This window comes from Aptenodytes patagonicus, chromosome 3, assembly GCF_965638725.1.
Source record: "Aptenodytes patagonicus chromosome 3, bAptPat1.pri.cur, whole genome shotgun sequence".
NCBI classification, from domain to species: Eukaryota; Metazoa; Chordata; class Aves; order Sphenisciformes; family Spheniscidae; genus Aptenodytes; species Aptenodytes patagonicus.
In genome coordinates, this window is record NC_134951.1 from 82,105,054 (window position 1) to 82,133,010 (window position 27,957).

A 27,957-nucleotide genomic window follows, 5' to 3' on the forward strand; every position below is an offset into this window, starting at 1 on the left:
AGGGGATCTGCCAATTGAGCAGGCCCTGCCCAGTCAGAACTTTTACGTACTGTAGATGGGGATAAAGTCCCTGTAGTGCACATAAAAAATATGCTGGGGAAGACAGTCTGGGTTATTCCTGCCTCAGGCAGAGGCAAACCCATCCGTGGGATTGCTTTTGCTCAAGGACCTGGGTGCACTTGGTGGGTGATGCGGAAGGATGGGGAAGTCCGATGTGTACCTCAAGGGGATTTGATTTTGGGTGAGAATAGCCAATGATCTGAATTATGTGAAGTACTAATTATAGTTATAATAGTTATACTAATAATACACAGATATACTAACCATACTAATAATATTATATGCCATACTAATGTTATTACAATAAGAATCACCCAGACTAATGAAGAATAACTTCAGTGAAACCAAGCAAAGCACAGTGATGATGGTACCAGAACTGACTTCACCATGAAACAATCCAACACCACATGCCATCTCCATTTTTTCCTGCCCTGAAAGATTATTGTGACAGATAGAGCCCGAAGTCATGGACTAAATGAACTCACCGAACGTTTTAGAGGGATGGCCCACAGACGAAGGGAATGATATCTGTGTGTGTATATATATATATATATAAAAAAAAGAAAAGGGGTGTGTGTGGTGATTAATGAAAATGTACTGGAAAATGTGAGACTTGAGCATGACGCAGATGGTATAGAATAAGGGGTGGATATTGTCCTGGTTTCGGCAGGGATAGAGTTAATTTCCTTCCTAGTAGCTGGTACAGTGTTTTGGATTTAGGATGAGAACAAAGTTAATAATGCACCGATGTTTTAGTTGTTGCTAGGTAATGCTTACACTAGCCAAGGACTTTTTAGTTTTCCATGCTCTACTGACTGAGAAGGCTGGAGGTGCGCAAGAAGCTGGGAGGGGGCACAGCCAAACTGGCCAAAGGGACATTCCATACCATGTGACGTCATGCTCAGTACATAAACTGGGGAAAGCTGGCCGGGGGGGCCGCTGCTCAGGGACTGGCTGGGCATCGGCTGGTGGGTGGTGAGCAATTGTACTGTGCATCACTTGCTTTGTGTATTATTATTATTATTATTATTATCATATTATTATTATCATTATTATTATTATCATTTTATTTCAATTATTAAACTGTTTTTATCTCAACCCACGAGTTTTTCTCACTTGTGCTCTTCCAATTCTCTTCCCCATCCCACCGGGTGGGGGGGAGTGAGCGAGCGGCTGCGTGGTGCTTAGTTGCCGACTGAGATTAAACCATGACAAATATATAATTTTATAGTATAGTATGGTAATAAGGCTATTTATAAAAGAACACTTGTTGTAAATGGTTGATGGTATGTTTGTGTGATCTTATTAGAGTCACAAATTAAATTTCTGATATAAATGTTTTTGTTTTGTTACAGATTTGAATAGAAACTCTGTTTTGAAAGACCTGAGGTTGGTGAATGCAAAACTGGGATCACTAGAATTAGGCAAGTAACTGCTAAACATGGGTAAGCTCTGACACTTTTAACTGTAAGTTCTGGCCCAGCTTCTTAGAGGAATCTGAGAAACTGAAATATGCATATTGAACTAAAATCTTCAGCTTTCACTTCTGTCACTCTATTTAACACCATTGTGAAACTTACTGGAGTTAAGAGCAAGATCTGATCTAAAGGTATACAGAAAAGTGAAAACAGGTTTCTTGTATGTGGACCAGTATTTTACACAGGCAGCAAAAATTTGATTCATTCCGTGCATACATTTACTAATATCAAGTGATAAATTTTGTTGTCTAGGTTTCTAAGAAAAGAAGGGGCTTTATATTTGCAGAAAAAGATAGCTAGACAAGCCTCACTGTTTTTCAATGTCATGTTTACTTGCGCTCCACACCTTTGAAAGTTGCCTTGTAAGCTTTAGCAGCAATATGAAGATGATGTGTTATAAGTAGTATCAACTCTCTCTCAAAATAGAGCTGCCAAGTATTTAAATTTTGTCTTCAGCAATGTAGTCAACATCCTGAAAATGTATGTTCAATTTCAAAACAGTTTGTGTAAATGAGATTGAGATTAATTAATGACAAACATAAACTCAGCTTCTCTTCCTAAATCTGCACAATTTAATCTACTCCCACTTTTGCTGGCCATCAAACCATGTATTTTGGTGTAGGAATAGATTCCTTTTTGCATTTCCTGAAGAGAAAACTTGTTTGATTAATACCTTTTAAAAATTATTTAGGAAATGGAGATGATGATGAGTATGCTGATGACTTCAACAGGTAAGAGAAGGATGATATTGCAGTAGCATAATATTTTATGCATTATAAGCATATCCACTGGCATATTTGAATTATTTCATAGTATTTTAGCTAGTCACTATTGCTGGCGCCTGTCAGTATCTCTGAACTCCTTTAAACTTCGCTTTGCTATTTTAACACATAGTTACAAATTTAAAAAAACAGATCCTTTTTGTGTAGGGGGTAATGAGTTCCTTAAAAACCTGGTGCTAACTTTAAGGTGGTAAGTTGTTGCTTTTTTTGTGGAAGGTGTGTGGGTGGTTTTTTTTTCCCCCCGAACCATGCACTTAGCAATGTTTTAACACTTTAATTAATGCTATTAGACAATGAATACGGTGTATGCTGAAATATTCAACTAAAAAATAAAGCATCATGAGTAGTCAGTAATAAATATTTAACAGCCTCATCCTTACGATGTGAAGGTATTGGTGTTGTAAATTGCAGGATTGAGGCCTAAGTATTTATCAGTATTTATCATGGCTTCATCTTGGTAGAAAGCCTTTAGTTATTAAGGGTTTTTAAGTAACTTCATATTTAACATGCTAGGAAGTGAAATCCAAATCAAATGTCAGGTATAAAGTGAATGTAATACCTGGATGTTCAAAAAGAGTCTTATTTCTGCATTTATGGTTTTCCTTCTCTTTAGTACTAGTCATCGCTCAGAAAAAAGTGATATCAGTATTGGTGAAGAAATAGATGAAATTTCTGTGGAAACAGAAGAGTCGAATGCCAGCGATAAAGTATGATTCTTTAAAAATTGTTCTTCTTGACATTCTTCTGATCTTGTCTTGACTTTTTTTTAACCTTCTGTGAAGGAATGTGCCATTATCATAGGTTCCTAGGATACATGTTAAAGTTGTATTATTTGTTATGTTCTGTATTTTTACACCTAGTATTCCTGCCAAGTTAGATACTATACTGATTAAAAAACAAAACAAAAGCCCCACAGCAATTGCTCAGTAGCACAATTCACTGTCTGTTTCTAGGCATGTAAAATGTATTTGAGCCTGGTTTAGTATCCAGCATAGGGATGTCTTATCCTTATATCTCAAGATCTGTCTGAGCACCTCCTAAAGGAGTTGAAATCTGACTGAAAGAGCTTGAGGCCAAAAGGATGGGATGCTATATGAAGGACTACAAGAAGTAATACTTACTGTTTCTATGATTTCTGAGTTTGTAATTTCATTTATTTTCTAGCTTGAAGGCATCACACAAGACCTTACCATTTCTCAGTTAAGTGATGTTGCAGATTATCTAGAAGACGTGGCATAGAATTGGACAGCAAAAATGTTTCATTGTGCTGGACTAGAAGACTGCTGTGGACTGTTAATTTCAGACAATCACTTTTTGCTGGAATGTCCACTCCCTATTTGTGCCTTGTATTTCAAAAAGACTGTTGGTGGAGAAGGCTTTTAAATATTCTTAACAAGAACTAAATGAAATAGTGCGTTCCCATTTGAGTCTGATATCAGAATTATTTTCTTCATTTGGTTCAGCCAAACCTTTTACAGGAGGAGGTGGATTTTCCAAGCAGAATGTCCATTGCTGGCAGTGGACATAATTAAAAACCAATCGATAAGAGAACATCTGCAGAGAGGCATGTGGCTTTATAATGAACTTGCACTGTTATTGTAACAGTCTGAATTTTTTTTTAAAGATAACCAAAGCAAGAACCTTCGGAGGTAGTGGTTCAACTCAGTCTTCTTTTAACGCAATTTTGTCAAGTCAGCATGTAGTACATATTTATGGTAACTCTAGCCACAATACCTAATTGCTCCAGACTTACTTGAAACTGCTGTTTTTCAGACTCTTCTGAAAGTTGGACTTTTTTTTTTAAAGGCATATCAAGTTGAGAGTATCTAAACTCTCAAATCTAAATTTAGCTAAATTTAGCACTAGTCTTAATTCCGAATATTCTTGTTTAAATGTTTGTCAGACCATTGATGTTAAGACCTAAGCTGTTTTTATATGTAATAATTTCATCTACATTACCTGTTGTTAAATCACAAAAAGTAATTTTGTAAGGATCCACAAATCATTAACTAAATCTTACTGGGTTTTGTTAAGTTTTTAACGGTGTGGTAATGGTTTGTGGAGCTTTTATTATCGAGGGCTCTTCATGTGCTGTAAGCTCACTTTCATTCTTGATAATCCTTGTTACGTAAAAATGAGCGCCGAAAAGTGAAACCACTAACCTTCTGTTTTTCAGAGTCTGACTGCTGTACAGAATTAAATCCAAATATTTTAAAATACCATATCGAAGACATTATGGACACTAAGTTCTGGCTAAGAGCAAATTCTTGTATTTTCATTATACTCTTGCAAAACAGGGTCAGTAACAGAAACATGGACAGTTCTTTAACGATACATGGCGCTGCTATAATATATAGGTCATGGACATTTGTAAGACTGAAACAAGACTTCAAAATGTGCACTTTCTGAACATTGTGAACACATTTGGAAAATATACATGTAAGTGAATATAAATAACTTTTTTTTTAGGCTTTGTAATTTTTTTCAGGAACACTGTTGGCCTCTCATCAATGGTCACCACAGTGGAAGTAGCATGCTAAACTAAAGCCATTGGTTAAGCATATAGAGCTGCTACTAGCATTGGATGCTGACTTAAATCTTTTTTTGCACTGGGCCAGCAGGCATGGAGCAGTGCTGGGAAGTTAGGCTTGTACAGTACATAAATGATTTGAGAGGAGAGAGGAAAAGTGTGCCTTTTATTTATGCGCACCCCAAAATAGCCAGCAAAAAAGCATCAGGATATTTAGTCATGGTGTTAACTTCTAACTTTGTGCCATATTGTAGCAGCTGAACACAGAGGAGAATTTTTTTCACCCCAAAAAATCAATGTGCCATAAACTTCAAATAGCAACAATGTTGTAACATATGATACCTGTGTAAAAATTCCTTTAAGTATGGGGGAATCTGTGCCTCAAGATACTATGTATGAAAAGTTTGTTTTGGGCTTTTTTCTTTTTTTCTTTTTTTTTGAAGAGCAACAGCGTGTCTGAAGGAAATAAAATTCCACTCGAACACCTGGGAACAACTGATTTCTGGCATTCATTTTTAAGGTGTATGGAATAATGTAGAGACAGTGTTGTTTGCTTTTTTACATGTCTTGGGAAAACATGATGTTCCGTTACCTGTTAGTTGTAGGATACGTGGCAATTTGTCATACCAAAAGCAGCAAACACTTTATTAAATGATTTCTAATTTTATTTGAAGATGTGGCCTTTTAAATAACTAATTAGATATTTTAAGTGTTAACATGACTCTTGTTAACAGCAAAGTGTTGTTCTCTTACCTTGGGGGTTACTTGGAGACCTTGCACTTTGGCTCTAATTTAAGGAAATGCCAAAAAGTGGTAAGTTTCCATGCTGTTCTGCCTGTGGGCTTTTACGGAATTGTATATAATAATTCAAACTGCAAAATAAAGCTGTTGTGCTGGCTAAATTGTATTTTTGAGACTTCTTGAATCAAAAATCTTAACATTTAGGAAATTCAGGATGCTTTGTGGGTTTTGGGGAGGGTTCTTGAAAAATTTTTTTTTTCAGAGTTAGTCCAGTCTGCAATTGAGAATGTGCGTGTGCTCAGGTTTCTTCGAAGCCCAAAGGATCTTGCAATTCCTGATGGTGAAGCTTAAATTAGTCTTGATTAAGACCAGACTGAATAGGGTTACTGGGTATCAGTCTGAGTTGTCAGATGGTTTATGATTCAACAAAGGAAAAAAAAAAATCCAATCTCAACTGGCAAAACTTTGTCTTGTTTACCACTGCTAGTCTGAGTTACTTAAACATGACTGACAAGCTAAGCTCTCTTGAATGCTTGCTTTGCTGTACATTTCAAACCATATTGTTTGGTATTTTACATTAGGCTTCTCCCTAAAGGACCTAATGCAGTTGAATACCCAATGTCATCTGTCTGTTAGAATTAACGAGAGCCCTGTCTTAAAGATGGGAATGTTCTGTCCAAGTGTTCTTCTGTGCTGGTTCTGTCTTTTCACAGACATCTCTCTGAGCAGAGAAGGACGTGTCTGAGAAGGGACACTTACGACTGGTCTGCGCAGTTCTGTACCAGCTAGGTCTGGTTAGAAACATGCTTTTTTGTTAAACGCTCAGACTCTGTAATTTGTTTAACAAATCTTGTGATTTCCAGAAGCAAAAAAATTAAGGACTAAGCTATGGCTGACAGTTCCATACCATTAATTACAGCTGTGGTAATGAGGATGGATTATAAAAACTATACCTGTCTTTTTTTTTTTGTAGTGAAGTTACTGTATTCCACTCTTTTTTCTTTTTTTAACCAAAGTGAGAAACCATGGCACATCTGATCAAATATTTCCTCGTAAGTGATGTTTTCCCCAACAGTAATAAAACCACTCTCAGCTTTAGACTGTCTTGATAATATAGTCCTTATTTAGACAATATATCTAGTTCTTGAGACAACTTGAACATTTCTGTAACTGACAGGGTGGTTGGGTGAAGATAAGGGTTTTACTACTTTGTTTGCTTTTTAGCATGGTAACTTTCACTGACATATGTTCTACAAAAGCCCAGCCTTCTCTTCAGGAAAGAATGCATCTGTGGCTATTTCAGTTCAGTTGTAGATAAAAGCTAACAAACTTCTAGTTTTAGCATTGTCTAGGCAGCAGGAATTAAATCTCGGCAAGATGACTACAGTGCTTCCTGTTCATTTCAGGAAATGTTCATTTCAGTAGGTCTTTTTGGTTTGACGTTTTCCTTGTAAGGTAGAGCCAAGAGAGAAGTAGAACTGAATTGTAAGAGATGCAGGTCTGCTAGACTTGTAAGTGATTTCGTTCACCTTGAAGCTAAATCCTCTACAGACCAGCTATAATGAATGCAGTATTGCAAAAACATAACTTTCAACATATAACTGTCTTGATTTCTACAAAAAAAAAAAGGAACTGGACTGGTCAAGGTCATTGAGTTAGCCAAAGACTGAACCTCTGACAGAACTGCAGTGAATATCAAAAAGTATCAGTTTCTTTGCTTACATATCATGAACAGTACTAAATTCTCCTAATAAAAATGGGGGGGGGGAACCCCCAAATCCCAGTGACCTCTGCATATAATTTCTGGTTTTGGGCTGCTGGGTTACTAAAATTTGTTGCTGCTGTGATTTTTTTTTTTTTTATACAGAATAATAGGAAAAATACATTTAGCTGTCCTTGCATGTACAATATGTCACTTCTTCAGAATATGTCTGTAATGTCTTAAAGCCAATCACAGTTCAAATCTTCTTGCGTAACTTCTTCCAAATCACTTATTCTTTCTAATATTTCAGAGGGCAAAATATAAGTCTATAACTTGCTGTTCAAAGAAGTGTCACAAACTATTCTCTCCCAGGCCTCAAAATGAATCACCTTAGTCAGCCAAGTCCATTGTACCTTTTGGGGAAAAATGGTCAATAAATGTATAGCGAGCCTTTAAGTACAGAAAGAGGATGGAACTTCATTCTCTTTTTGCTAGTGCAGTCTTCAAGCATTGTCTTGGTACGGTAGCTGAGGAACAGTAGAGAGATCACATCAAAGCTGAGCATATAATTAAAAGGTTATTTTGGGAACACTTGCTTTGTTCAATGAACTGAATGTTTGCTTTTAGTTTTGAGGTTTTTTGCCTAAGTGTGTCATTTGACCTAGGGGAACAGAATGCTTTGTAAGCTCCTCAAAAGAGCTTTTTAAAGCTTTGTAAGCACAGTGCGGGAGAAAAAATGCAGACCTGGTGTTTATGAGTGGAATGAACAGCAGCTGGGAACAAAAAAAAGCAGTATGAGCAGTTGCATGCTGAGCAGGAAATCTAATGGGGATGAAGCAGGTGTGTGTCAGGCTTCTGTGTCCTGTTCAGCGCACGGTGCGTGAGGACGCAGCCTGCCCGGGGGAAGCCGGCATTCATAAGGTGGGAGAAATGCAGCGAAGAACTGAGGGATGGAGAAGCTGCCTGCTGAGTGCGGGGGAGCAGAGCAGGCTTGTGTTCTTTTTCTCAACACCTAAGGACCGCTGTGACCAGCTTGTGCAAACAGGAAGTAGTTAGTGGAAGAGAGTGAACAGAAAGGACATAGATGGTGCTTGAACCAGTAGGGGACACAGTGATGATGGTGACAAGCCACAAGACACTGTCCTCGGCACTAGCTAGAGCAACTACCCCAGCATACTGGAGACCACAACCCTGGGGAGGATGTGGCTGTCCAGATGCAGGCTGCAGGGAGTGCCTGGAGCATCTCAGAGGTTGGAGGTGACAGCAGCCTCACCTGCCGGAGCTGTGCTCTGGTCAGGACACTGAGCTGCCAGGTGGAGCAGGCTGGATGGCATCAGGAGTGCCAACAGGAGGGCAAAGGTACTTTGTGGCCATTGTAAAAGCAAGAACCCCAATCCCCCATTGCATGGAAGGAGGGGAAGGCCAGGGGCAATGTTTAACCAGGGGAGGGCTGGGATTCCCATGGAGGATAAAACAAAGCTTTTTCTCCAGCTGCAGATGCTGACTGAGAACTGACAACAAGACAAGGAGTGAGTTTTGTTGGGGGATGCATCTAGCCATGCTGTCGGAGCCAGTGAGGCTGAGAGAAAGTGGCAGGTAATAGTAGTCAGGGACTTCCTTCTGCAAAGGGATGAAGGCACCCCCCCTGCCCGCCCATCAGATCTGTTTGTTCCTTGCCTGAGCCCACCTTCAGTATGTTGCTGGTGCCATGGGCAGGGCTTTGGGGTTTTTTTTATGGCTCTGGGACCCTCTGAGGAATGAGGTCTGCTAGGAAAAGACAGGATGCACCTGATGAAGATGATTATCTTTGCTGACAGGATTGCTGGCCTCGTGAAAAGTTTAAACTAGGTTTGTTGGGTGTGGAGACCAAAGCCTGCAGGTATGTGGGAGTTGAAGGGAGCACACTCAGGAGAGTCTGAGGGAGGGACATTCCTTATGGCAAGAAATCAGGGTGACTGGGATCATCTGAGGTTCTTTTCCACAGACAAATATGCAACAGAATAAAGAAAAGAGGAGGTCTGTGCAGTCACAAAGCTGTGACATTGCTGGGATGACAGGAACACGGTAGAATAGCTTGCACGACTGGAGTGCCACAATGGATGGACACAAGCTTAACAAGCAGGCAGGGAAGAAAAATGGAGGAGGGGAGGTCCACAGAGGAGTAGTCTGAATGTGCAGAGCATAAATGGAATAGAAAAAGCCCTGATGACAGGCCTGCCAAGAGTTTGTTGCCATGGCTAAAGGGGAGGCTAACAAAGAGGATATTGTGTTAGACACCTGCAACAGACCACTCGGTCAAGAAAAGGAAGAGAATGAAGCCTTCCTTAAACAATTTGAAGAAGTCTCCCGATTGCATGCTGTGGTTTTCATGGGGATTTTTAAGCACCTCCTATTTGCAGGAAGAGCAACATGGCAGAACACAAACAAGCCAGAAGACTTAGAGTGTGTCAAGACCATCTTTTACTTGGGTGCTGGACAGGTTGGGGGGGATACTCTAGATCTGCTACCCAGGAATAAGGAAGAAGTGCTCAGATGCACTGGTCAATGGCAACCTTGGCTACAGTGACCGTGAGATGACAGAGTTAAAAATCCTGAGAGCCGAGAGGAAGAGAAGTAGCAGAGTAATAGTCTCGGACTTCAGGGAAGTGAACTCTATCTTGTTCAGGGTTCTGTTTGGCAGGAGCCCATGGGAGGCTGCCCTGAGGGGTACGGGGGCCAGAGCTGGTTGCCTTTCAAAAGGATTCCTTCCACTATGCAAAACAATGCATAGACATAGGAGGAGGACAGACTGACTGACTGAGAAATTCCTGGCTGAGCTCAAATGCAAAAAATTGTATGGAAAGTGGAAGTGAGGCTGGGCTACAAGGGATGACTATGGAACTGCACAGGCATACAGGAATGGTACAAAGGACATCAAAGCTTGGCTGGAGCTGAAACTAGCAAGGGATGTGAAGGCAGCAAGAAGGGTTTCCACAAGTGGGATGTCAGTAAAAGGAAGATGAAAGAAAATGTGGGCCTGCTGCTGAATGGAGTGGGTGACCTAGCGATGAAGGTGAAGAACGACTGAGGTACTGTTTCTTCTTCACCTCTGGCAAGGTCTGCTCTCAGGCTTCTTTGAAAGGTTGTGGTGATCAAGGGACATTCCTGATGACTTGAAAAAGGAAAATGTTATGTCTAGCTTTTAAAAAAAGTGACAAGGAGGATCCAGCAAGCTACAGACCAGCTTGCCTCACCTCAGTCCCTGGGAAATTTGATGCAAGTCCTCGTGGCAGCCGTTTCTAAGTACGTGAAAGAAAATAAGGTGACTGAGAACAACCAGCTTGGGTTTATGAAGGGCAAATTGTGCCTGACCAAGGTGATCACCTTCTATCATGGCTCTGAGGGCAATAGCGGATGTCATTTTCTTTGGCTTTAGCCAAAGTCTTCCAAAGCATCTATGTATTGTGGACAAATGGGCTGGTTAAAAAACAGCTTTGCAGAAAAGGGCCTGGGGGCAGCTGTGAAGAGTGAAAGCCTGGAAGAGTGAGTCAGCCTGCTGGCTATGCTTGCGTAGGCAGCAGGCTGAGGGAATTGTTTACTTCCCTTATATCCCCTTCCTTGTGAGACCGTACCTGGAGTATTGTGTTCAGTTTGGGCTCCCCTGGTGCAAAAGATGCCAACAGAATAGAGTGTCCAATGGAGGGGTCAGAGGATGGTGATGGGGCTGGACAGCATGTGACCTGTGAAGAGCTGGGGCTGTTCTGCCTGTAGAAGAGAAGGTAAAGGTGGGTGGTTAAGCTGTGGTCTTCCAGGCTTACGGGGGGCCGTACGGAAAACAGACCTGGACTCTTCCTAGAGCTGCCCAGTGAAAGGACAACAGTCGTCAAATTGCATCAAGAGAAATTCCAGCTGCGTACATCTAAAAAATCGCCATGAGAACGGTCCAGGACTAGAGCAGGTGCCCAGAGAGGTTGTGAATTCTCCATCACTAGAAATTTTCAAAACTCAAATAAACAAACCCGGAGCAACCTGATCTAGCTTTGAAGTTAGGTCTGCTTTGAGCAGGAGGCTGGATGTCCAGAGAGCCCTTTCAACCTAGATTATTCCATGATTCTACTAAAATGGACCTTTACAGGGAAGATGAGTTGTTATCGAGATAGACAGGCTCCATCTGGCTGCCTCTGTGCATGCAAACTACCTTGTTTGCATGTAGAAACAGCTTTGCTACGGTTTATCGATGCAGAAGTTCATGTACATGTAAACCGTACCACGGAGAAAGGCCGGCATTTGCAAATATAGTAGTTTAACATCAACTCTACTATAAGGTTTTAAACCTTATGTCCTTGAAGGAATCTCTTAGAAAACGTGAACTTAGAACATAATTGGATAGTGCACTGTGCAAGTAACTGCAGCTGATCCTTACACTTGGATCTATCTGTGTTTAAAAACAAGCCATAAGGTTTCTGTTTTTCAGTTTCTTAGCAGCTTTAATTGTTTTGTTTCAATTGCTCTATGCTATGGGGAAACCACAACAGATACGAGGCAGTAAAATCAGGTCATTCGCACAGCTCCCATGTAAAAGTAGCACATGCATCTTCATAGCAAGAAAGGTGCTTCAGCTTTATTTGCTCTGAAATGGAAAAACTTCCTCCTCACACTCACAACATGGTCTATTTTGGCTGACAGATGTCCTTCAGGGCATGCTGCAAGGGGCACTATTGGGAAAGGGATGGCGTGTGGCAGAGCAGTGTTTCCAGTTACGTTTTTGGCTTAGGTGATCGTGGCAGAAACGCTTTTAAACTGATGTTCACGTTATGTTTCAGGCATATAATTCTGGTGGTTTGTGTAAGGTTATGTGATTAAAAGCTCATCTCCGCAAATGGAAAGGAGGACAGAGGAACAAGGTAACTCCTGCAGGTCCAGCTGCCACTACTGGGGGCTACTCTGATCCTGCAGCTCCCTTCCTGAGGCGTGGGGCTGTGAGGCTCAGCACACTGCCACACAGACTGACAAGCCCCTCGGAAGGTAACCTGCGGCGGCGTCTAGCCTCCTGCTCAGGGGGCACAGCCCACCCAGGAGGTGAAACACGGCTGGGAAACGCTGTGCCCAGAGAGGGGATGGTGCAGTCCACCTGCTGTTACGTAGGTGTATGTTAGGTTATGGGATTAAGGCTCAACACTTATGAGCACAGAGGAGCAAGGGCAGGGGGGGGTCTGATATTGGACTGGAGCCCCCAAAGTCCCCTGCCCTGTCTCTTCTCTGGGCTGTCCCAGGAGAGGTCCCAGGTCACTTCACGGGCTGAGGGACCTACAGAGGCATAGGCTCACTGTGGGATGCCTGGAAGGACCATTTTGGGAGTGCGTAAGTCCTGTTATGGGATATTTATGGCCAGGACCAAAAGGGGGAAAAGGGAGGGATCACGGTGGTTTGGGGGAACAAGCGTGGGCAAACAGAGGGAAAAGGGGATAAAAGGGTCAGCAGCTTGTCTAGCTGTGCCTGCCCCTGACCAGCGATGTCTTTCCTGTCTCCTCCCTGAACGCTGTTTCCGACCCTTTCTAAACATGAATAAAGATGCTTCAAACAGTCTAAATAATTCTGGCTTGTGGATGAATTTGGGCAAAATCTTGAAGCATACATTTCCTTGAAATCAATGTGATATTTGCCTACCTAAGAAATGTTCTACAGAGACTGGGTTTTACAAAATTATTCTGGCAACCTTTGTAAGAAAAGGCACCTTTATAAGTGTTAAGTGGTTAACGTGTTGACTGATGTTTTCTACATCGCCTTTGAACTGCGAAGTAGGAGGGCTGTGCTCTGTTCATTAAAAGGAAACTGATAAAATTGAAAGATAAGTAGTTAGAAAAATTCCAAGCAAACAAAATGTTAGTTCTGGTTTTCAGAGACTAAAGGAATCCTGGAGATTAGAATTATGTACACTTAAACTTCATAGTTTAACACACATTAATGGGAGAAATATGAAGTTTAAAATAATTCTTTAAGGAATAAATTGTAGATTTAAGTAACAGACTGGCATAAAAAAGTGACACACAAACACACCAGCTGTTGTTAACTGTAGCATTGCAAAACTGGTGTTCCTCAGTTACACTCAGTCAGTAGACTAAGTTAATTAAGTCCTAAGTGAAATTTAAAATTAGGCACCTGAACAGAAACTGTTAAACAAAACTGTGAGAAAGTCTGAATTTTGAGCAGGTTTTTGCACTGCATGTCTCTTTAAGGTGTGGTTACAGGTGCGGGGAGGTGCTGACATTAGAAATCTGATGTTCCCAGAGAGAAATAAGACAAATTCTCATGGACTTCTTCCATGAAAGAGAAATTAAAACTCATGAATACATTCTCTTCCACTAGTTTCTGGTTTCAGTAAGTGTGTGCCAATTTGGTACTTAATTTTAAGGAGTTGAAAGTACCAGTAACAAAAATGAATGCACTGGTGCCATAGGTCTCATCTAACCTGAGAAGCTAGGGTAGGACAAACCCTAGTGTGATGTTAATGTACAGTAGCTCTTCTGCACTGATTCCTTGCATGCATGCTCCTTTTGCATTAGATATCAAAACGAATTAAGCTAAACTGTGGAAAGATGCAAAGGAGTCCAGAGAGGTACTAAAAATATGGGCAGAAATCAGTGCCGAGTACTACTTTGAAAGAAGCCAAGCTAATCCAGTTTATACAAAGAAAAAGAAGTCAAGTGCATACCATACAAGCATTGAGACTTGCCCCAAGAACAGTGAAGCCGAGAAGGCAGTGGGTGGTAGCAGAGAGCACGTTACATAAAACTGATCGAAACAGCACGAGTGCCTGCAGCCAGCACATGGCTTGGTGCAGGAAACTTCCTTTGCATTGCCGAAGGGATGGCTGAAGCTCTGCTCCCTACCCTGGGGCCTGTGGCCATGTTCTTGATAGCGAAGCAGATACCGACTTGGGCAATTTAGAGCAGGGAGCAGCAGATGCAGGGGTTAATTTGAGTTAAAAAATTAAAAAGTCTGAAGAAACAACAGCAGCACATTAGAGGTTAACTGTAAGGAACACTGGTTTTGAAGCAGAAAGTCAGAATCTCGTTTGCAAACAAAAATTTAGAAGGTGGACTTTGGTTTTGGCTGTGGCCTGGTGTTGTAGGGGACATACTAGAAAATACGTTTGCTGGGAAAAGATGAAGAGTTGCATGCCTGTAGCAGCTCATATAGGCTACATGAGCTCACTGTTTTTTGTGTAACAGAAATACCTTGTAACCCAACAGCTCTAGCAGTGCACAAAGCAGGCACAGCTTATTTGCAGTGCAAACCACGTAACGAGCTGTTCTGCCTGTGAAATGCACAATTTTTAGGGGCAGCTCCATAAACTTCACTTACACCCCTCTCCCTTGTTAATGGTGGGAGCAGAACTGCAGAGGTCCTCTTCCTGTGCCGCAGCATGTTCACCACCACAGCCAGCAACAGCCAGCCCCACCCCTGGGCTTTGGCTCTACCGCCCAGCTCAGGTTTGGGTGCAATTCAGAAAGAGGTGCCGGGGAGAGGAGGCTGTTTGTCTCTTTCTATGTCTTCCTTTGTCCCTTTGCTGAAGACTAGCATTTAAGATTCGGTTCAGGCTTGGGGCCATGTGGAAGTTAGAAAGCATGCAAGTTAGAGAGCCATGTGCCTCGTTCAAGACTCACTCTGTACCCAGCATTGACCATTCCCACTCCTTCATAGCGCAGGCTTTGTACCAAAAGATCAAATCTCTGCAGTACAGCTACAAACCTGAAAGAAAAATGGGGTCACAAATATAGGCCAATTACCCATGCATCACGGAACAGGAAACCTTGCAGAACAGCCTTTTTCTTTTTCGTTTGCTCATCTCCCAGTGTGGTTTGCTCTTGTGGTCTTTGAATTTTAAAAAAAAAGGATGCATCCTGACTCATGCTGTTGTATAATAATGTTCTTACTGATCATCAAGGATCTGTTGGTCATGAGAAGCAAACTGAAGACTGTTCAGTTGCGTGGTCTTGCAATAAATAGCATCTATGCGTTTTCTTGTCACTACTGTGCTTTTTGCTCAGCTTGACGGCTTTTTTTCTGCACAGTAGAGCCAAATTATGCTAATGAATCATTTTAGTGTTACTTCATCCTCTCTGTGCTGCCTCAAGGGGTTCGGGAAGTGAATTGAAACAAACTTTCAACAAGTAGGACCATAAAAGAGATCATCCAGATCAAGCAAACCTAATCAGTCAGAGCTTATTTTCTCCCTCCTTGGTTCCAACAGTATAGGAGTCCAGAAGCTGAGCTGTGATAAGCCAACCACATAGCTAAAGACAGACTGCTTTCTTGAGTATGGCTGCCCCTTTCCTCCCCTGGCTTCTGTTTTTAACCTGAGGGTTTAATCTAAAACCACAGTAGTCTGTTGTTTGCTACCAGCCTGGGGCACGCAGTTATTTGGAATGATCATTAGTGAACTGTGGTCATTATTTTAACAAGTATTACATTTCATAGAATTTAACGCTCCAGCTCAAAGCTGTGGCAGTGCAGAAAAATCTCATGTGGTGGAGAATTTGCCAGGGCTTTGGGGAAACCAGAATTTTTGCCACTCAAGGTATTGCCCACCAGTGCAAGGTGCTGAGAGGACAGTCCCCACCGTGCATTCTGGCTGGGAAGGGGCAGTGCCTGCACTGTGCACAAGGTTGCACCAGGGGAGGGGAATTTAATAGTGTGATGTTAAACTTACCTAAGTGAATAAGTGCAGGGACAGTCAACGTCTCTTATGGCCTTGTGTTAACCTCTACCTGCAGAAAACTTCACATTTAGATAAAACTACACAAGCACAAATTTGTATCTAGTCTCACTTAGGCACAGAAAGGAGGGATGAAGGACAGAGGAGGATCCTGTGCTGTATATTTGGAGCCTGAATGGTCAGCGGTGAGGCAGTGTGGGACCCGTGCTGAAGTCCTGGTGGAGCACAGTGAGGCACGCTTGGGCTGTGTGGTGCAGAGCCTTCCTCGCTCTCAGATTTGTACAGTGGTGTTAGCAAGAGGTTGGGGTAGTCTTCCTTCCCATTAGTTTGATGGGTTGTGAAAAGGTAAAAACCGCTGTTCTCAGAAATGCCCTCTGCATTCATTAGTCCTAAGGCCTGTCAGACTGGGAACTCAGCCACGCTAAGCACAGCATAGGTAGCCACGAGATGGTGGCTTAAAAAGTCCCTTGACTGATTGTTTCAAGCTCCTTCCCTTTTTATATGGTCTGTTTCCTCTTCGGTTTCCTTTCTGACTTTCCTCGCCTCCTTTGTTGCCTTTATTCCCCTGTGTCTCCTACTGGATCCCTCTCCCTCTGTTGTCCCTGCATTGCCCCGGCTCATCCCACCTCCTCCTCAGCTCCCAGTTGCACTTGGTTTCTGCAGAGCGACACCGTGAACCCAACTGACACAGCCATGCTCCCACAAGCCACCTCTGCTCCCAGCACCAGGAGAAATTACTTTTGTCTGAACACGGTCCAAGGAAGGGCCATCTAGCCCTTATGGCACCAACCTGCATCTCCCAAGGTATGTTCACAGGTCTGCCACAGGCTTCACGGGTGACTCTGGCTAAGCTGCTTAACGTTTCTATGTGCCAAGTCCTCAACTGTAAAATGTGGGTGGATGGATCTGCTGCAAGCTGGCAGTTTGTCAGACCGTACAGTTCGTGAAGTTCGTTACATCCCTGAGCACTGCTAGTGTCCACGTGGATTTCCTCCCATGCTGGTCCAGTCACCCACCCTCTTCCTCTCCAACCCAGGACAATGGCCTGTCATTACAAGTCAATGACTCTCTGCTGAAGGTGAGATGGTTTGCAGCTGGCCCACTGTTTCAGTCTGGGATGGGTCTGAGGAGACGGCAACACTATTGCTCAGAAGGAAATGAAACCCACCCTGGTGATGATCCTAGCCTTTAGAGCAATTTGGAGAGGAGAAAGAGAGAGACAACAGGCTCTCAATGGGAGTAAAGACAGTTCAACATACTTCTGTATGTGGGTGGGAGGCCTGACTAATATATCTACCGGTCTTTTCAGGGTCCTGGAAGAAAACCCTTGAATTGCCTTCAACTCAAGCAGAAGATTTAATTTCCCCCCAAGAACACTATGTAGTTCCTGAAGAGTTCAACAGTGGAGGCCTGCACTTTTGGTGGTACGTTAAAGCTCTTGTGGGGTGGGAGGAGACACAAGGAACCAGGCAGACTGAGAGGTTAAACATTCAGGAGGGACTGTGTCGTGGTTTAACCCCAGCCGGGAACTAAGCACCACACAGCCACTCGCTCACTCCCCCCCAGTGGGATGGGGGAGAGAATCGGAAGGGTAAAAGTGAGAAAACTCGTGGGTTGAGATAAAGACAGTTTAATAGGTAAAGCAAAAGCTGCGCACGCAAGCAAAGCAAAACAAGGAATTCATTCACTCCTTCCCACCAGCAGGTAGGTGTTCAGCCATCTCCAGGAAAGCAGGGCTCCATCACGCGTAATGGTTACTTGGGAAGACAAACGCCATCACTCCGAACGTCCCCCCTTCCTTCTTCTTCCCCCAGTTCATATACTGAGCATGACGTCACATGGTATGGAATATCCCTGTGGCCAGTTTGGGTCAGCTGTCCTGGCTGTGCCCCCCTCCCAGCCCCCCGTGCACCTCCAGCCTTCTCAGTTGGTAGAGCATGGGAAGCTGAAAAGTCCTTGACTAGTGTAAGCATTACCTAGCAACAACTAAAACATCGGTGTGTTATCAACATTGTTCTCACCCTAAATCCAAACCACAGCACTGTACCAGCTACTAGGAAGAAAATTAGCTCTATCCCTGCCGAAACCAGGACAGACTGCTAGGCAGAATTGGGCACCCCAGAGACGTGCTTAGAAGTCCTAGTGCAGGGGCAGTGCTTCAGACACTAGTCTGAAGTTCAAAGCATTTGAGTGGGATAGGGACGGAAGAGATCCACCTTAGAGAGCAGGCTGGCAACTATCCCAGGAAGAATGTCCCTTGGTGAAGTAAGGAGGGGGGCCAGCAAAACCGCAACCATGGACTTCCGGAGGGCGGACTTTGGCCTGTTCAGGACGTTGGTTGAGAGAGTCCCTTGGGAGACAGTCCTGAAGGGCAAAGGGGTCCAGGAAGGCTGGACGATCTTCAAGAAGGAAGTCTTAAAGGCGCAGGAGCAGGCTGTCCCTGTACGCCGTAAGAAGAACGGGCGGGGAAGACAACCGGCCTGGCTGAACGGGGAGCTTTTGCTGGGACTCAGGAAAAAAAGGAGAGTTTACCGCTTGTGGAAGAAGGGGCAGGCGACTCAAGAAGAGTACAGGGATCTCGTTAGGTCGTGCAGAGAAGAAATGAGAAAGGCAAAAGCCCAGCTAGAACGCAATCTGGCCGCTGTCGTTAAAGACAACAAAAAAAGCTTTTACAAATATATTAATGACAAGAAGAGAGCCAGGGAGAATCTCCATCCTTTATTGGATGCAAGGGGGAACATTGTCACTGAGGATGAGGAAAAGGCTGAGGTACTCAGTGCCTTCTTTGCCTCAGTCTTTAACAGGCAGACCAGTTATCCTCAGGGTACTCAGCCCCCTGAGCTGGAAGACGGGGACGGCGAGCAGGATGAACCCCCCATAATCCAAGAGGAAGCAGTCAATGACCTGCTACGCCACCTGGACACTCACAAGTCTATGGGGCCGGATGGGATCCACCCGAGAGTGCTGAGGGAGCTGGCAGAAGAGCTCGCCAAGCCACTCTCCATCATTTATCAGCAGTCCTGGTTAACGAGGGAGGTCCCGGACGACTGGAGGCTTGCCAATGTGACGCCCATCCACAAGAAGGGCCGGAAGGAGGATCCGGGGAACTACAGGCCTGTCAGCCTGACCTCGGTGCCAGGGAAGATTATGGAGGGGTTCATCTTGAGGGCGCTCACAAGGCATGAGCGGGACAACCAGGGGATCCGGCCCAGCCAGCACAGGTTCATGAAAGGCAGGTCCTGCTTGACCAACCTGATCTCCTTCTATGACCAGGTGACCCGGGTCACCGGGTGGATGAGGGAAAGGCTGTGGATGTGGTCTACCTGGACTTCAGCAAGGCCTTTGACACCGTCTCTCACAGCATTCTCCTAGAGAAGCTGGCGGCTCACGGCTTAGACAGGTGTACTCTGCGCTGGGTGAAAAACTGGCTGGACGGCCGGGCCCAGAGAGTTGTGGTGAATGGAGTTAAATCCAGTTGGCAGCCGGTCACGAGCGGTGTTCCCCAGGGCTCAGTTTTGGGGCCAGTTCTGTTTAATATCTTTATCAATGATCTGGAAAAGGCTGGAAAGCTGCCTGTTGGAAAAGGACCTGGGGGTGCTGGTTGACAGCCAGCTGAACATGAGCTGGCAGTGTGCCCAGGCGGCCAAGAAGGCCAATGGCATCCTGGCCTGTATCAGAAATAGTGTGGCCAGCAGGAGTAGGGAAGTGATTGTGCCCCTGTACTCGGCACTGGTGTGGCCGCACCTCGAATACTGTGTTCAGTTTTGGGCCCCTCACTACAAGAAGGACATTGAGGTGCTGGAGCGTGTCCAGAGAAGGGCAACGAGGCTGGTGAGGGGTCTGGAGAACAAGTCTTATGAGGAGTGGCTGAGGGAACTGGGGTTGTTTAGCCTGGAGACAAGGAGGCTGAGGGGAGACCTCATCGCTCTCTACAACTACCTGAAAGGAGGTTGTAGCGAGGTGGGTGTTGGTCTCTTCTCCCAAGTAACAAGCGATAGGACGAGAGGAAATGGCCTCAAGTTGTGCCAGGGGAGGTTTAGATTGGCCATGAGGAAAAATGTCTTTACTGAAAGAGTGGTGAAACATTGGAACAGGCTGCCCAGGGAAGTGGTTGAGTCCCCATCCCTGGAAGTATTTAAAAGACGTGTAGATGAGGCGCTTAGGGACATGGTTTAGTGGACATGGTGGTGTTGGGTTGATGGTTGGACTTGATGATCTTGGAGGTCTTTTCCAACCTCAATGATTCTATGATTCTATGATTCTAAGAAGCTGCTGTCTAAAAAAGCTGCAAAGCCTCAACGTGAGTTGGATGCTAAGGTACTCTAACACAGACTGAAAACCACTCTGGGCCTTGCAGGACAGCAGAGAGAAGATGAAAGACGTTTGACGTAGGATATTACCACCTCAGATGTAACAAGATAAAGTTGGAGGCAGTGCGCAATCTCTGCATTTATGTCTATTAAAAGAAACAAGTCTGATTCTAGTTTTTTCCAATGATTAGAATAATCTAATGATTAACTTCACCAAAAATCATCTGAAGCCCTCTCCAAAACAAAGCACCTTAGTACAATGGCTTATGGCAAATTGAACTCTCTCAAAGCTTCTTTCTTCTTTATTCAAATAGCAGCTTTTTATTTAACATACGATCAGAGGGGAGCTTTTAAGAATAAAACCTTGTGCTGCCCTCAGTGAGGGGGCATCTTCCACAGTAGGAACTCAAAATAACTTTTAACCACAAATCTCCTGTTGCTTCTAAAAATCTTTCAATCTAACGTTCTGTCTTGCCTTTTACAGTCTTTGTTGCACTCAGCTGTGACGGAAAAAGAAAATTAGTGTAAACAAAAGTTACTTTAAAGTCATAAGAAAACAGGGAGAACTGCAAAAATACTGACTTTTCCCACACACCTTTTGTCGCAGGCTGGAACAGCCTCATAGAATCATAGAATCATAGAATCATTGAGGTTGGAAAAGACCTCCAAGATCATCAAGTCCAACCATCAACCCAACACCACCATGTCCACTAAACCATGTCCCTAAGTGCCTCATCTACACGTCTTTTAAATACCTCCAGGGATGGGGACTCAACCACTTCCCTGGGCAGCCTGTTCCAATGTTTCACCACTCTTTCAGTAAAGACATTTTTCCTCATGGCCAATCTAAACCTCCCCTGGCGCAACTTGAGGCCATTTCCTCTCATCCTATCGCTTGTTACTTGGGAGAAGAGACCGACACCCACCTCGCTACAACCTCCTTTCAGGTAGTTGTAGAGAGCGATGAGGTCTCCCCTCAGCCTCCTTTTCTGCAGGCTAAACAACCCCGGTTCCCTCAGCCGCTCCTCATAAGACTTGTTCTCCAGACCCCTCTCCAGCTTCGTTGCCCTTCTCTGGACATGCTCCAGCACCTCAATGTCCTTCTTGTAGTGAGGGGCCCAAAACTGAACACAGTATTCGAGGTGCGGCCTCACCAGTGCCGAGTACAGGGGCACGATCACTTCCCTACTCCTGCTGGCCACACTATTTCTGATACAGGCCAGGATGCCATTGGCCTTCTTGGCCGCCTGGGCACACTGCCGGCTCATGTTCAGCCGGCTGTCGACCAACACCCCCAGGTCCTTTTCCGCCAGGCAGCTTTCCAGCCACTCTTCCCCAAACCTGTACCGCTGCATGGGGTTGTTGTGGCCGAAGTGCAGGACTCGGCACTTGGCCTTGTTGAACCTCATACAGTTGGCCTGGGCCCATCGATCCAGCCTGTCCAGGTCCCTCTGCAGAGCCTTCCTACCCTCGAGCAGATCAACACTCCCGCCCAACTTGGTGTCGTCTGCAAACTTACTGAGGGTGCACTCAATCCCCTCATCCAGATCATTGATAAAGATATTAAACAAGACCGGCCCCAGTACTGAGCCCTGGGGAACACCGCTCGTGACCGGCCGCCACTACCCTCTGTTTCACCTAACCAGGCAGGATCTACATTACGTGCTTGAGGGCTTCTCTCCAGCTGTTGGCATGGCCTCCCCCACCCCACCTTCATGGGCAGGGTGGCACATCTGAGCAGAGGGGTAGATTCTGAAGTTCAGCCTTTCCCTTACCTACCACCATCTTGCACTGAGAAGTGTCTACCTGAGTACTGAAACTTTGCAGCTGGTTCAGATGATGAGGAACCCACAAGGAGATAAATTACTATCGCAATACCATACTGTAACAAGAATTTTTTTTTTGAGTCATTAATCCTACCATCGGTTCCACTTCTGTAGAGCCGGGGGAACTTCTGAATTCTGAGGTGTAGCTCACGGTTATCAGGCAGTAGCATCTCAGTAACACAGGACATGAATCTAGTAATTACAGTGTAGCTCTTTTTATAGTTACTTTTCAGTAATACCATTAAGTGAAGCATCACAGTGCAAGCTCTTTTGTTGTATTTGTTTGGTTTAAATTTTTTAAGCAGCCCCACATTATCACTTCAGGACTTCCAGGAACCTTCTGGCTGAGCTCAGCTGGTAGGAGTCCGTCCCCTTCTCCGGCATAGCTGAGGCATAGTGTTTATCACATATAATTACTAGGAAAATTGCAGCAAAAATCCTGTATTAGTGGAAGTTGCTTGCCTGTTTTAGCACCACTGAAGTATTAACAGCAAGGATTCTTTGACAACGGTACAAGCCAGTCTATGCTAGAGGTGGTGTGGATCAGGCTGGTTGGACAGGTCTGGCAGCATCTGAAGGGCAACAAACCCTTCTAGTCCTGCTCCCTGCATTTGCTGTGGGAAGTGGCATGACATCTCAGCCATGTAGGCTGAGACCTATAAGTCCCCTTCACGCTTGTGCTGGGGGTGGTGATGACAGGGAAGCAGTTTTTCCCTCCATCCTCACAAAAGACAGTAGGTAAAGCTTGCATCACCTAACACCTGTATATGTCAAAATGGAGAAAGGAAAACAACCCCCTGGACACACCCTGGCTGACAATAGGTTGCTGTGTGAACTTGAACATGAGGAACACACCCCATTGTAGAGTTGGGTGATGAAGATATCTTCAGAGACCTGGCTTGGCAGTGAATGCCAGTCTTGATGTCAATGTAACAGAAACCTCTTTCTGTTGGACAGGCAGAAGGGTGCTCTTGAAGGATGGGCGGCTCTGTGTGCCAGCTGCAGCAGGGCAACCCAGGCATGATCAGCACACACTACACATCATTCCCTGCCAGGAAGATGTCATTGTCCCTCCAGAACCAGGTCAGGGTGAGGCTTAGGGGATCCTTTCCAGACTTCATGCATCACTGTGAGTTAGTGTCGACAAACCTCACCTGTGTGGGTGAGACCTTCCCTCTTGGCTGCAGGTGGGAATGACAGTTGTCACCAAGGAGAACGCTTTTTCCACAAGCAGAGGGAGGGGAGGCAAGCTAGACCCAAGTCTGTTTAGGATCAAGGTCTGGGCTCTTCTCGCTGGCTTTTGCCTGACCCCTGAAGGAGTTGGTTCTGTTTGCTAAACAAGGGGGGAAATTTCTCACTTGAAAAAAAAACCAAAAACCAAACCAACAAAGAAAGAGAATGAACAGTTTTCTGTTGTTTTGGCAAGCTAAGCCAACCACCTGGAGAGAAAGGCAGGTGCCAGAGTCCAGGAGAATGTAGGGGACCGCTGCCTGTGGCAGCTGACACGTTGGCTCAACTGTCTCTTGAAACCTGACTGAAAAACACCTTTGGGACTATTCACACATTTAGAAGCAGGCAGAGGTCTGAACACCTCACTAGACTGAGGCCTTCCCTGATTCAGAAGGGGTTGAAGTGTCAGTGCTGCAACGTTAAATGAAAGGCAGTGGTTAGCAGTGGGCGTGTTGACCCTGTGCCTTCACTTTGCACTAATGTTGGGAAGTCAAGGAACAGATTACGCAAACTTCATGTAACCAACATTGCTTTGAGAAACCGATTACAGTTTTGTATTCTGGTTTTGTATATTTGATATTAATGATGACTGCTAGCAGGTAGAAGGAAATGACTGGCTGGGCCAGGCCTCATTTCAGCATTTCAGCTAGCAACGGTCAGAGGTATTTTGGGAGAAACTGAGCTTTGAAATAGGAAAAGGAATATTGTGCCTGTGAAGTAATGAAAGAACAAGACTGCTGGCCCAAATACTCCCAGCTGAGGCGTGATCCTGACTCCAAACACAGACTGGTGAGGTCAGTTGAACGTGGACAGAAAAAATGCTTTGAGGGTGAGAGAAAGAAACATGTCTGTCAGATGGTCCTCTCTGAAGGGAGGGATTATGCTGTTAAGATCGGTTCCTCCCTGTCCCTCTTTGTAGGAGGAAGCAGATGGAGCCAAGACTGGTTTGCGTGAGGCCACAGAGAGCAGCCACGGGGAGCAGCTGCAGATCCTGGTAAGGGTGTCTCTGCTAGCGTCTAGGTGGTGATTCCTGGGATAGGCACTAAAGCTTCAGGGTAGTGAGAGCCCACTGGGGATGAGTGATGGACCAGTGCAAATTTAGATGTCTGCCAACCCTGGTCAACAAAGTGGGAGGAAACTGCAGTGAAGCAGGAAGTGGTTAATATTAGCACGCTTTCCCAAATCTCAATGGTGGAGGCAACCAAAACATCCTGGGGAGGAGGGAGCATGGGTAGCTATCAGTTGCCAGCTTTCTTAAGTGTGTCCTCACAGGCACCCATGCTTTTTCCCTTCAGTAAAGAACATGTCTGTGCTGCGCAACACAATCATAGAATCATAGAATCATAGAATAGTTTGGGTTTGAATGGACCTTTAAAGGTCGTCTAGTCCAACCCCCCCCCTGCAATGAGAAGGGACAATACCATGAAGAGATGAGTAAGGTGCCTGGGCGGGCATCAAAAATAATCTAACTTGGAGCAAGATAAATGGATCCTTTGGGGGCTGTACTGCATCTGGCACCTGAGCTATCTGGCATAGCTTTGCACTGGGTAAGGAAGATACACTGCAAGTCCTGTTAAAAAGTCTTAGGCTTGCTACAGATGGAGAAGTTTCCTTGACAAGGTCAAGAACCATAACCAAGTTTCTCATTTTCCAGCTCTAAGTTCAAATCAATGCCAGAATGCCATGACTGAATCTGTCCCTTTGTGCTACTGGTGCCACTTGGCAGGAGAGTTATACCTGGATATCTGGGCTAATCATCTACTCTTCACTACCCAGCCTGTTGCCCTATAGTATCATTTCAGTAGATTTAGCTGTGCTGCATGGTTCTTCAACATACCTGCCCCACAGTGTTATCAGGTGCCTGTCTTAGTGCGGGCTAGATTATATTTATGGAACCAAATCCATCATCTCTCAGGAATGGGATGTAAGGACATGCTTGCATTCTCTGTGCAGCACAGAATTAATCAACTGCAGTTGCCAGCTTGCTGCTCCTCTGAGAAAACGATCAGTAATGTGCCTCCTGTTACTTCTTTGGTTTCTCTTTTTTTTCTTTTTTTTCTTTTTACCACCCCTCACAGTGGAAAAATCAATTTTATCAAAGCACTAACCACCAGTAAGTGACTGCATGCATGAAGACCTAGAGATCAAATGATAACAGCAGTTGCCCACTTTTAGAAGGGAAGTGAAAGGTGAACTATCTGCTGCAATATGAATTCAGAATGCTGTGTTAGCTGTTCACAGCAGAGGATCCTGCTTCAGCAACTGCTCTCCATGTCATCTGCTTGGCACAGCACCCCAATGTGCATGTACTTTCCCTCCTAATCCATATGGAAATTCATGGGTATGCTCAAGTCTCTAAAGGGACTGAGGTACCTAGCTTCTGTTGACTGGAGTAAGAGTTAAGTGCCCATTACATTTAAAGCTTATTAAAAGCAGGATAATTTAAACATGTGCTTGATTATCTTGCTCATCCACATCTGACCATAGAGAGGATCCGTAATTAGGACACAATTTCCTTCCTACACCAGTCTGCACAAGTGGCATCTCAGTGGTGACTGTTTAGGAACAGTAATTCCCGCTGTGCAGAAGCCCTGGAAGGAGATTTTCCTCCTTGCAGAGCAATCTCTTGTGGTAGTTTTTCTCTGGGTTGCCTCAGAACATTGGTGTGGTTAGTGGTTACAGCCTGCACTATGGTGTAGAAGTAAAATGAGGGAGTCATTGTCTCCTTGAAGTGGCCAGCCAACCCCTCCAATTTGTCTTTATGATTGGGAAAATCACAGTCCATGAGCTGAAAAGCAAATGCTGCATCTTGGTCCACACAGGAGGAAAGAAATTTTCTTTGAGCTGTATCCAGCCAATGCAGGGACTGCATATTGTGCAGACACAATTTCAAATTTCATTCTTCCATTTCAGCATTTGTGGTTTTAGGTGGGAGCCAGGATCCCAGATGCCTTAAAATTTCCATACTAAACAACCAATTGCATGATTAGGTATGTATAAGCACCTTTCAAACTATCTTTTAGCTCTTACTCAGGCCATGAAGGCCACTGCTGTGGAAAGAGAGGTGATTGGGGCATTCCATGGTGTGGGTCTCTGGTAAAAACAGTCATATAAAGAAAGTACAACTCTAAAAAGAAATCAGGTCAATGAATTCAACATACTCAGGTTGAAATGTCAGTGCTTGGGAGTATAGACTGATGACAGGCTTTGAGAAACTACTTTGGTAGTTATTTCAATGAGACATGAAACAGAGAGTGAGAGACTGAGCGAGCAAGAAAAAAAACGTTACCACAACGGGTATGGTCTGACTACAGCATCAAAAACATAGAAATTATGTCAGCGACTGCATATTTAACTCTGCTTGTCTCTTTGCCTTGTGTTTGCAGCATTTCTGATATGGAAACTCACTTGTCCTCTACAGCCTAATGTAAATTAGTCATATATTGGCAGGCAATTCAGCAGAACTTTCTTGCAGGGGACTATTTACTTCAGAAGGCAGCAGTTATTTGGAAATATATTGCAATATTTTGTCTTCTTTGTAGTGATACATTTCACTAAAAAATATTAGATCCACTTTAGCAAGAATCTGGTTTTAAGCCTTTCAGCATAGCTGCTGTGTTAAGCTTGATGAGCATAATGCTTGATAAGCATAATGACATATTGTGTAAGTGTTGCAGTAACATGGGCTTGGTTTCATGGATTCATTGACCCAGATGGGATCAAAGAATGTTGTAATAGGTACTTCTGGTATGTAAATCTCCACTGGGAAGGGGAGACGCAGGAATGAAGCCACTTTCCCCCTCCATGACCTCAGAAAGGACATTTACGATGAAAGCAATCTCTTCCCACTGAGGAAAAGAAAACGTCTGGGTGGTGCACAGCTGTATGCAAAGCGTTGCGCAGGTGGTGGGGAATAAGGGATGGGACTCGTGTTATACTTTCTTCCTTGGGATTTCAGGAACAAACGTATATTTTCTGGTCCATATAACAGTTTCCTGTGGGCAGAGAAAGTAGATAAATGAGATTACAAGCACCTGACATCTTCATTCAATTGCCCCCTTGGCACTACAAGGGTTGTATCATTCTGTTCATCACTGTAAAGATTCATTACTTCTGGCATAACCTTGGGAGATGCTTTCACCAGAAATGGTTCTTACACCTCTTTAAGATAAGCAGCTGAAGGGCAATAGTAAGAAACAGACCAAATACAACATAATTCAGGTAAAAGTTCTTAAATTAAAGGAGTATAACTGATAGGAAATTGTCTGCTCAAGTTGTTTCTTAATGGAAAAAAGCATGATTTCAATAAACCAGATTTTTCCTTCAGAATGCCTTTAGCTATCCCAGAAACATTTTGATGAAAAATTGAAATGTGTTAATTGAAAATGCTGCTCTTAATGTCTCATGGGAGTTGTTCCTTATGAATTCCAATCCTTTTCCTGTCTAGGCTTCTGTGAGACCTTAGACCATGGAATAACATTACTCATCGCCTACTTTCTCTATCCAAAGCTGGGAAACATAGTCTGACTGGTAAGCTCAGACTACCAAAGAGAATAAAAGCATAAACAACCGTATAATAACTCACCTGTGCATCTTGCTG

General features: G+C 44.1%; 2 protein-coding genes across 6 annotated transcripts in view; one reads left to right on the top strand and one right to left on the bottom strand.

Annotated features, from left to right (window-relative positions):
- Positions 1-5,752, top strand: part of CEP43 (centrosomal protein 43) — a 36,588-nt gene extending 30,836 nt beyond the window's left edge. For 4 of the 5 annotated variants that reach the window (XM_076333978.1, XM_076333980.1, XM_076333981.1 and 1 more), the window contains 4 exons: positions 1,416-1,484; positions 2,230-2,269; positions 2,934-3,027; positions 3,485-5,752. In XM_076333978.1, coding sequence (XP_076190093.1) covers positions 1,416-1,484; positions 2,230-2,269; positions 2,934-3,027; positions 3,485-3,559 — 278 coding nt within the window. In that variant the 3' untranslated portion in view covers positions 3,560-5,752. Of the gene's footprint in view, positions 1-1,415; positions 1,506-2,229; positions 2,270-2,933; positions 3,028-3,484 lie in introns of those variants that run through there. The other variant, XR_012994946.1, reaches the window with a different exon arrangement.
- MPC1 (mitochondrial pyruvate carrier 1) overlaps positions 1-27,957 on the bottom strand; it is a 546,410-nt gene that overhangs the window by 435,589 nt on the left and 82,864 nt on the right. The gene's annotated exons all lie outside the window — the stretch shown is intronic.